Raw genomic sequence first — 9352 nt, 5'->3', positions numbered from 1 at the left:
CTTTTATTGTCATTATAGTAAATACATTATAGTATAAGTATACTGAGATTTAAAGCCTCACCACGGCAAATAAGTAATAAATAAATAAGTAGTCATCAACAAACAAGTAGGGAACTGCACAAATAACAAACAAACAAACAGATGAATAATCAATAAATAATGGAGATAAATAGTAGTCAACATACTACTAAACATACTAAATAATAAAATGCCCCCAAAACTAAAAATATAATTGAAAAAAAACTACTAATGTCTAATAAAAACAAATCTGCGTAAGTTTAATATTATTATTTGTTATTATTGTTGTTATATATTTGTTACTGGGAATAAGGAAGTGCCACCAGGTGACGCAAATCAGACCTTTGTATTTGGCGACGTCAACGACGTAATTAACGCAACCATTTCGTAGGTGTTACAAAACTATTTTTCTTTTCACTGGTAAAAGTGAATACCATATAGAAATCATTCTAGTGAGAACAGGAGCAGACAATTGAAATCGCAATTCCAAATTTTGAATCCTAAATACGTATATATCATCTTTTTGTCCCAACCTTTTGCGGAAAGGGGGATCAGTGTGAAAGGAACTGGCACCCCCGAACAAGCCCAAACTGGCAACCCCGGCAGCCGGCGTGCTCTGTACTGTGACTGAGAAGAAGATGGTGGACCTGGTGACCGCAGTGTGCTTCAAACATCGCCCCAAACTCTTTTACAAATGTTCGCTGTGCCAACCCGGTGTTACTTATAGAATACCTGGCGACAAACATAGATAATACACCGATGACAACCTGGAAAGTGAACGGCTTCATCGCCTGCTGATACGATTACATTCCCGCGTGGAAGTAATGGACGGCTCGGGTCACTAGTCGATTAGCCAACTTATTTCAACTAAAGTGTCAGTTGGAAATTTGTCGGTTTTTTTTATTCGGAATTGTCATCAGGGGGACCAAACCAGATGGTTAAGGCCGACTGTCGAACTGAGAGGAGCTTTTAGTCGGGACGACTAAGTAAGCTAACGTTAGCTAATCGAGCTAACACCGGCAGACAGCCTTCAAGTGGCCGCTGAAAGCTACTCGTCATGCCGCGAAGTAAAAAAGGCAAACGTGGCTCCTCAAAATCGGGTGAGTGCCATGACAGTCCATATTCATTTAATCTGTTCACAGGTAGATAATGACTTGACGTTGAGTGTATGACGAAATAAATACACTTGCTTTATTATGGGTGCTAGGAACGCTCACGCATTTGCCACATGGCTTTTTGTCAATCTAATATTAGCAATGTTTCAACTAGCAATAGCGTTCAAATTGATCCTATTGAATTATTTTTCTAGTAAGATTAGTTTGTCTGGGGAAAACTAGTTTTTCGTCGTATAAACCGTGTTTCAGGTTTATAGACGCAGGTGTATAATAGTTTCCTTACACTGTAATTACAGTAAGCTGAAATAGAAATACACTTGCTAGACTTGCTGAAGTAAAAGTAGTGATTCAATTAATTAACTGATTTACTAACTAAACGAACTAAATTATAAACAAAAATAGGTTTTTTATTGTAAGTTGTATGTAATGCCTAAATGTATAAGCCATTATTAAGATTTGCAACATTGGAAAAAAATTAACCAACCTTTGCCGACAAAGTATTAACTAAAATTTTCAGTTATTATTAAGTGTTGGGATGTAAAGTAAAAAGTTGGCAGAAAAATATTAGAAAAAAATACAGGTATTAAAATAGGGATTTATTTATAGTCAATTGTGGCAATGAAAAACGTGCTTTTATTTCAGTCTTTTCAGTGACAGCTGCGTGTAAATAAAGTTCCCACGTGTTTGTCTGATATGATCGCGTGTTTTTTGTGAGTGGGCACTGCGGGTGTCACACGTGCATCCTCACGTTTAGTACACTGACGTGGCTCATTGCAACACACATGGAGTTTTCCCCACATTAGACACAATGTGGAATGGCCTCTAGAATTGACAGTTGTGCCTAATCGATGGATTTTCTAATGTACAATGCTTATCCCTGACAGTGATAATTTAAAGCATGTTTTTTGGATGTATTTGGATGGGACATGGTCGCCACAACATCAGAAAATTATGGAAAAGAAGGAAATATAACCTTCATAAATTTTAAGTAACATGTAAATTTTCAGAGGCATAAATCCTCCAGCATCGGGCAGCCAAAGGGTTAAATTAATGTCTAAGTACTTAAATACATTTTCATAAATATCCCAAATTCAACCAATCCTTCAGTTTGTTTCCTGAAAATTCTCAAAAAAATGTATGAGATGTTTTCCTTTTTCCAATTTTTTTACCTTAACACTTTGGGGCCTGCATTAATAAACTTGTCAACATTGTTTTCCAAATTGTCACCCAGTATGCATACTTTAAAAAAAAAACATCAAAAAGGCACAAACCGCTTCTTATTCTGAGAGGAGTGTTTCCTTAGGAGTATTTGCTATCGATTAATTTTTTTTATGTGAAATTGTAACATTTCAAAAAGCTGACTTTGGATCTTTTCATCCTCACCGTCATTCCTTCACAAACCCTCTTACACATTCCACCCCCTCACTCTTGTCACCCAACCACACATGCTATATTTACTTCATTCATTCCTTCGTCCATACATCATCTCCAGGATCTCTTCGCCAGGATGTTCTTCAGCTGCAGTTGACGGCTAAAGTCTCACTGAAAGGTAACTCCTGCAACCCTAGTTGTCGTCACGCAGAGGAAGCGAGAACACTCAGCGAGAATCCGCCGTACTGACACATTGTGGACTATAAAACTCCTTGGCCATTTTCTGTACTGGACAAAACATCAATATAGTAATTATCGCGAGAGGCCTACACACAAAACTCATTAAAATTGCACCCCGCCAATACACCGTACACCGCATGACCTTGACGACACAAAATGCGCACACCAAATTCCACATTCCGTTGAGGATTGTGCACGTGGGATGCTAGTCACCAATAATCTAACAGGAGAAAATCCTGATCCAGCAGTTCGCAGCTCGCCATACAGAGTTGATGACAAAAACATAACTGGACGCAGTTGACCGTCATCATTGTTGGTTTGTATAGGTGCACTAAAATATTTATTTCTAATTAGGACTGTCTAACATTTTATTTTTCACCACAGCAAATATTCACGTCATGTCACCAGATTTTCTGTGTGACTGTTTCTATATTACTGATTGAAATACAAGACAGACGTGATGATACAGCAGAAACAAAATATCACATGAAAATATCATCTAAATGACATCATTGGGAATTGGCATTGGGGAACCCAACAAGGAGCACATATTTTTTTAGATTTAGGACTTGCAGCTTGTCTCTGTCCAAACAGATCTCTGTGTATCGATTGTATTTATAGTGCAGATTAGTTATGGAGTAATGCTACACCTGCTCTTCATGTTTCTATTTTTGTATTTTATGTTAGCTGCCAAAAATGGAGTAAAGGTGGAATCGGGAGCCAGTGACGATGAGCTGACGTCGGACGTTCTCAGCCACTACAGCAGTGCTAGTGAAGGCACCTCTGTTCAAGAAGAAGCCGCAGGTTTGCGCATAATCTAAAGCTTCATTATTTGTATTTTTTTCATCTGGTGATAGCCATTTGAATTCATTCGATTGATGGGATATGGGGAAAAATCTATAGTCAATTGATTTTCCTTTTCTTTTTTTATTGTAAATGGCAATACAGTAATACCTCGCCATTTTGCGCTTCAACTTCCGTGGCTTCACTGCATCGTGAATTTTTTTCTGGGGATTTTTTTTTAATTTTTAAAATATTTTTATATTTTATTTTTTAATTATTATTATTTATTTATTTTTAAGTTCATAAAAATGTGAAATCCCACACTGAAAACTCGTAACCAGAAGCCACTAGGACTCAGCACTAAGGACATTTTATTTGTTTATTTTTAAATAGGGGTGACCCTACTTAGCGGTTTTTCCATTATCGCGGCCATGTCTGGTCCACATTAACCGTGCTAATCGCAGTATTACTGTATATACTTTCAAAGCAATAAGCATTTAAAGTAACTCAAAAATATGTATTATGGACATCAATAAACAAATATACTAACAAGTACTTAAGATGTGGATCAAACCATAATGTTTCAATGGACCACTTATGACAGTTTTCAGTGTTCCACACCAAAATAGTACCGGACGCTTTTTGAACAGCCCCAATGTTTACAGGCATGAATATATTGTTACAAGTTTGATTTTTTTTTAAAACATATGACCATGTATAATACATGCCCATCTTTGATTTTTTTAAATTAAATACAAATCTGTTGGTGTAGAGAAATGATGGCATATAGAAAATTTATGACATGAATAATGAAGTAGGTAGGAAGTCCTAGTCGTTAATTATTCAAACAATAATTTTCATGACCGTTCAGGGGTGGGTGCACATGGTAGGAATATTATTGGTATTAGGAATATAACCTGGGTTTAATAAGAAACATTCTTTCCTGTGAGGCGTCTCTCGAACCAAAACCCCTGTAATGACAATCTTTGGATTTTTGACAAGACTAGTGTTTATCCATCCCATAACAGGAGGGGAGCCGGTGGACGAACAGACGGCCCAAGAAGAAATAGAAGACAAACTCAAACAGTGCATTGACAACCTTACAGACAAAAGGTGACCCCCTTTTTCCTCATTTAAAAAAAAATCGGCAATGCCAGGATGTCACTAAAAATGTTCTTTCTTCCACTCCCAGCGCAAAAACCCGACTCGCGGCACTCGAGTCGTTGCGGCAGGCCTTCTCGTCCAAAGTGTTGTATGACTTCCTGACAGAGAGGCGCTTCACGGTTAGCGACTGCTTAGAGAGAAGCCTCAAAAAAGGTACATTTACCCGTGTGTCCCTCCTACACTCCTTTTTGCTACTCGCAGTTGTCGCTAAACAAATTTCACGTTAAAAGGAACATACTCTCATACTGCTTTTTAGGCAACGCGGAGGAGCAAGCCGCAGCGGCGACTGTCTTTGCTCTTCTCTGCATCCAGCTAGGGGGTGGGGAAGAGGCGGCAGAGGGCTTTAATGTGCTGCGACCCATCCTAACCAGCATTCTCATTGACAACACTGCTAGCATATCAGCACGCCAGAGTGTGAGTCAGCAGACCTCCTGTGGTCGCCAAGTTACACTTTTTTCACATATTTCATTTCACAATTATCTGCACCAATATATCACATGCTTATGTATTATTTTTATTATATTGTTCATATTCCACCTTTGCTTATGTTCCAACCAGTGTGCAAGAGCTTTGGGAATGTGTTGCTATGTCTCTACTGCAGAAGATGGAGAGGTAACAACACATATGGGTTTATACAAGTGTTGAAATACCAGCGATGTTTTTGTGTCATTTACTCATCTTTTTTGTCTGTTTTTTTTTTTACATTTAAACCCTGTCAGGACTTGATCCGAACTTTGTCCCTTTTGGAGAGCGTGTTTATGTCTTCCTACCCCAACAGAGAGGGAATGCTGCCAACACCCAAACCTGGCATTCCAGGGCTCCATAGCGCCACCATGCAGGCTTGGTCCCTACTCGTCACCCTTTGTCCAGCATCTAAACTCTCTGAATTGCTATATCTGTGAGTCTGTAGCCATTTTTTTGTGGCCTAACCAAATGCAAAAGCTTTCCAAATGTAATTGTTGCTTAGTCTTTTTACTTAAATAAATTCGATTTCTTGTATTTTAATTATCCTTTATTAAAGTCACCTCCCCAAGCTGCAAGCTTCTCTGCAAAGTAGTGACGTCAACTACAGGATCACTGTGGGAGAAACCATTGCCTTGCTGGTCGAACTGGGACGGGAGATAGATGAGGTAAATAGATTTTGAGTAGCAAAGTAATATAAGTTGTAAATTAGGCAACCCTTGTCCTATTGAATTGAAAATACACCTTTTTTACCATCTTGAGATACGATTTCTAATTTAGTGTCTATATTACCCGTGTAAATTTGTATTGTTTTTATTACTCGCTGAAGGGCGCTTATGTTGTTGTTGGGGTTGTGTACACTATCATTTTTACTCAATGGACAGATCATAATGAAATTGGTAGGTGTATTCTAGGGGTGCATTACGCATGGATGCTTAGGACTGTGTTGTTTGCATCAGAGCTGATTAATTGCAGACTTTTTACTGCCTGTTGGTTAGGAGGAGTTAGCCAGTAGTGCACTCACATTCTTCACTTGTCACACATTAGTGCTTTATTTTAAGCAAAAACAAGGTTTACATTCAATCAAGTCATGTATAGTACTCTATATTTTGTATTCAGGACTTTGAGGTGGAGGATGGTGAAGGTCTGTGTGAAAGTCTGAAGAGTTTAGCGACTGACAGCCACAAACATCGTGCCAAGAATGACAGGAGAAAACAGCGCTCCATCTTCAGAGAGGTTCTACACTACATTGAGGTAGGCTCTTGCAAGACCTACACGCTGTATACTGTTGTTGGTCCGTGTCTAAATGAAGCTGTCGTATCATTTCTGCCTCAGAACGAGGACTTTACAGAAGAGAAGATCAGGTTTGGAGTGGAGAGCGTGTACATTGACAGCTGGATGAGGCGAAGAATCTACGACGCTTTCAAAGAGATCCTGGAGTCTGGCGTCAGATACCATCTGCAGGTCGGCGGACGCAAAACAACTACAGATTTGATCAATTATTTCTACCATAACATTCCAGTGCTAATTGATTGAATGCTCAAAGAAGGAAATGACATGGATAAATAAGGCAATTCTTTCTACGACTGTATAATAGAGCAACTTTCTCGCTTGCGCCACCTGTCTTTTTGCATGTGGAACAGATGTCGCTCTCTCCCTACCCTTTTTTTAATGCGCTCCCAGTTTAAGATTTTTGACATAAACTTAATAGGTGGGTATGCTTTATATTGTTTCTTGATTGGTCAAGTAGATTTCCCTCCCACGGGAAGCTACTATGGTTTTTCATTTTTCTCCTGGGTCCATAAAAGCTTTTATGTGTTTTCTTTTTTCGGCCACAGTTCAACACCCTTCTGAGAGACATCATTGGTCTCGGCCCACCCATCATCATTGATGCCACAAACAAAGCGAACAAGATCTCCCGATTTGAGAAGGTAAATATACCCTTCTTCTGGCCTTAGGAGCTACTAAATGTTTTATTTTATGCTTCATATTCAGGATTCTAGAGATGCAGTATTGATTATTTTGATTTGGCTGACGATAAACAATCTCCAAAATCTGATGAAACATTAAATGGATATCTGGTTGAAATTTAGCCTGTCTTTTCCCCTCTAGCATCTGTTCAACTCCGCTGCCTTCAAGGCCAGGACGAAGCAGAGGAATAAAGTCCGGGACAAACGGGCCGACGTCATGTGAAGAGAAAATGTGTTTGTTAAAGAACTCGACACCAATCGACTGCCTTAAAGCTGGTCTCGTACATGCTTGATGAATTAATAACCCTTTGGTTTTACCTATCTTATGCATCCTCCCAAAATCAACATTTCCCAAATATGGAAAAAAAATGCCAATTTATGATACAGGGAAATGACATTTAATGATTTAATATTCATGTTAACACTTTGTAGTTGTCAAATCATTTTTAACTGGAACATGAAAGAATAAGTGCCTCCAAAGAGAAATACAAAGTGGATTCTAAAGAGGGATACTGTAGAAATTGAATGCAATGAACATTTCACTATTTTATTCAAAATGGAACATAATTGAGAGCTCAACGGTTGATTTTAAATTCTGCAGTGTCCACAAATCCCAAAAAGGTAAGACAAGACTTTCTGCCATTGTGTGGCATCACATCTTAAAACAGTCTCAATGTTTCTCAGGTTTGGGAATAGGAATTCCTTTTCATTATCTGCATTTGTCTTTTACAGCCTTTTTTGCAACTTGTCCCTGCTTTTTGAGATTTGTTGACAAAATGACATTTAAATTCAGTATTTTCACAGTTCTAAACTTGATCTGCCCTCTGTTATATTTTGAATACAATATTGAAATTTCAACATTTAGGATCACGTTTTATTCACAATTTATATAGCGACGCAACTTTTTTTGCAATCTTTTTTGTCAAAGCAACAATATATGAAAAATAAATGAATTATTTTTTCTCTATTTTCTCATATTGTCTATGCATCTTGGGCCATATAAATTATGCTTAGATGTTATAGGAATGTGATGCCACAAGCTTGCCGCATTGGAATAATTATTTTAATATAACAGAATATGTATTGGAATATGGGGAATATTTCTCAGGCATTTTACACTGTTTTTTTGTATGTTGTGGTTTTTAAAAACTGATGGGTGCTAGAATATGCTGACTTGAAGTGTTTAGCATTGTCCTCTTTGGAGAAAGGAAAACAATGTGGAAGCTAACAAATGTTCTTGATATGAATATAATTGCCAAATCCACACTAGCAACTTGAAATTACGTGGGGTGCTTTGACGTTTAATCAGTATTTTTAAAATGGTATTTGCTTGATTGAAACCAAATGATTGTCACATTTTGTACTACTTAATTTTTTGAAAAGGGAAAAAAATAGCCATCTGCTTGTTGCTATTTATATTTTAAATTTCATGTCATTATTAAATAGAACGGTTTGGTGTGGAGCTAATATCAGAAATGCAGGATACAGTTTACAGCTTTGTGAAGATGGAAAATTGCTGCTGTTTTGTCTATTTTATTGCAGGTTGGCATTACTTGAATAATTAAAGGAGTGTTTTGAGTGTTGACTTCTTATTTACTTTCTCAAAACATGATTTATATGGTTTAGGGATGTTTTTACAGTTATTTTTAGAAAGTGAAATTTATACATATTAATAGAATTCGCATCTAATTAATAATGATGGGCCAAAGAAGTATTGTGTGCATAGAAATATTTTTGGGGGCCTTACATTTACGATACCCAAAATATACTTTTTTCAGGTTGGTTTTATGTCATATTATAATCTTTCAAGACTTTGAATGTTAGATTTTGACAATCTGTAAACTGATGACTAAAATTAACAGGTTTGAAAAAAAAAAGTCGTTCATAAATCGTGCATGAAAGGCTTAAACTTTAAGCCTTTCATGCACGATTTATGAACGACTTTTTTTTTTTTTTAATCTTTGAAAATACTATATACTTGGTTGGATGTCTAAGTCTAGCACTGTTGACACCACTGATAGTTAAGAGTTCATGGTCAGTTCTCCTAGTTTAAAGTAATTGGACGTCTATCGCCGTCAATGGAATGTAATGGTGTAAATACTATATATATATATATATATATATATATATATAATTTAAATATATATATATGACTGTATATTATATATATATATATATATATATATATATATATATATATATATATATATATATATATATATATATATA

General features: G+C 36.8%; 1 protein-coding gene across 3 annotated transcripts; it reads left to right on the top strand.

The window, feature by feature from the left end:
* The first annotated feature begins 438 nt into the window (after positions 1-438).
* On the top strand, positions 439-8701 carry ifrd2 (interferon-related developmental regulator 2). 3 transcript variants are annotated; one of them, XM_077610040.1, is made up of 14 exons: positions 439-839; positions 939-1118; positions 2626-2682; positions 3432-3548; positions 4556-4640; positions 4720-4844; positions 4948-5105; positions 5250-5303; positions 5411-5589; positions 5713-5821; positions 6273-6407; positions 6489-6617; positions 6992-7084; positions 7266-8701. In XM_077610040.1, the coding sequence occupies exons 2-14, from the start codon at positions 1076-1078 to the stop codon at positions 7344-7346; spliced, it is 1365 nt and encodes a 454-aa protein (XP_077466166.1). In that variant the 5' UTR covers positions 439-839; positions 939-1075; the 3' UTR covers positions 7347-8701. The 3 variants fall into 3 exon arrangements, with proteins under 3 accessions (XP_077466166.1, XP_077466156.1, XP_077466173.1); XM_077610030.1 differs by having other exon boundaries at positions 439-1118; XM_077610047.1 differs by lacking the exon at positions 2626-2682 and having other exon boundaries at positions 440-1118.
* Positions 8702-9352: the final 651 nt, after the last annotated feature.

This window comes from Stigmatopora argus, chromosome 1 (assembly GCF_051989625.1).
Source record: "Stigmatopora argus isolate UIUO_Sarg chromosome 1, RoL_Sarg_1.0, whole genome shotgun sequence".
NCBI lineage: Eukaryota > Metazoa > Chordata > Actinopteri > Syngnathiformes > Syngnathidae > Stigmatopora > Stigmatopora argus.
This window is presented reverse-complemented; position numbering and strand designations above follow the sequence as displayed.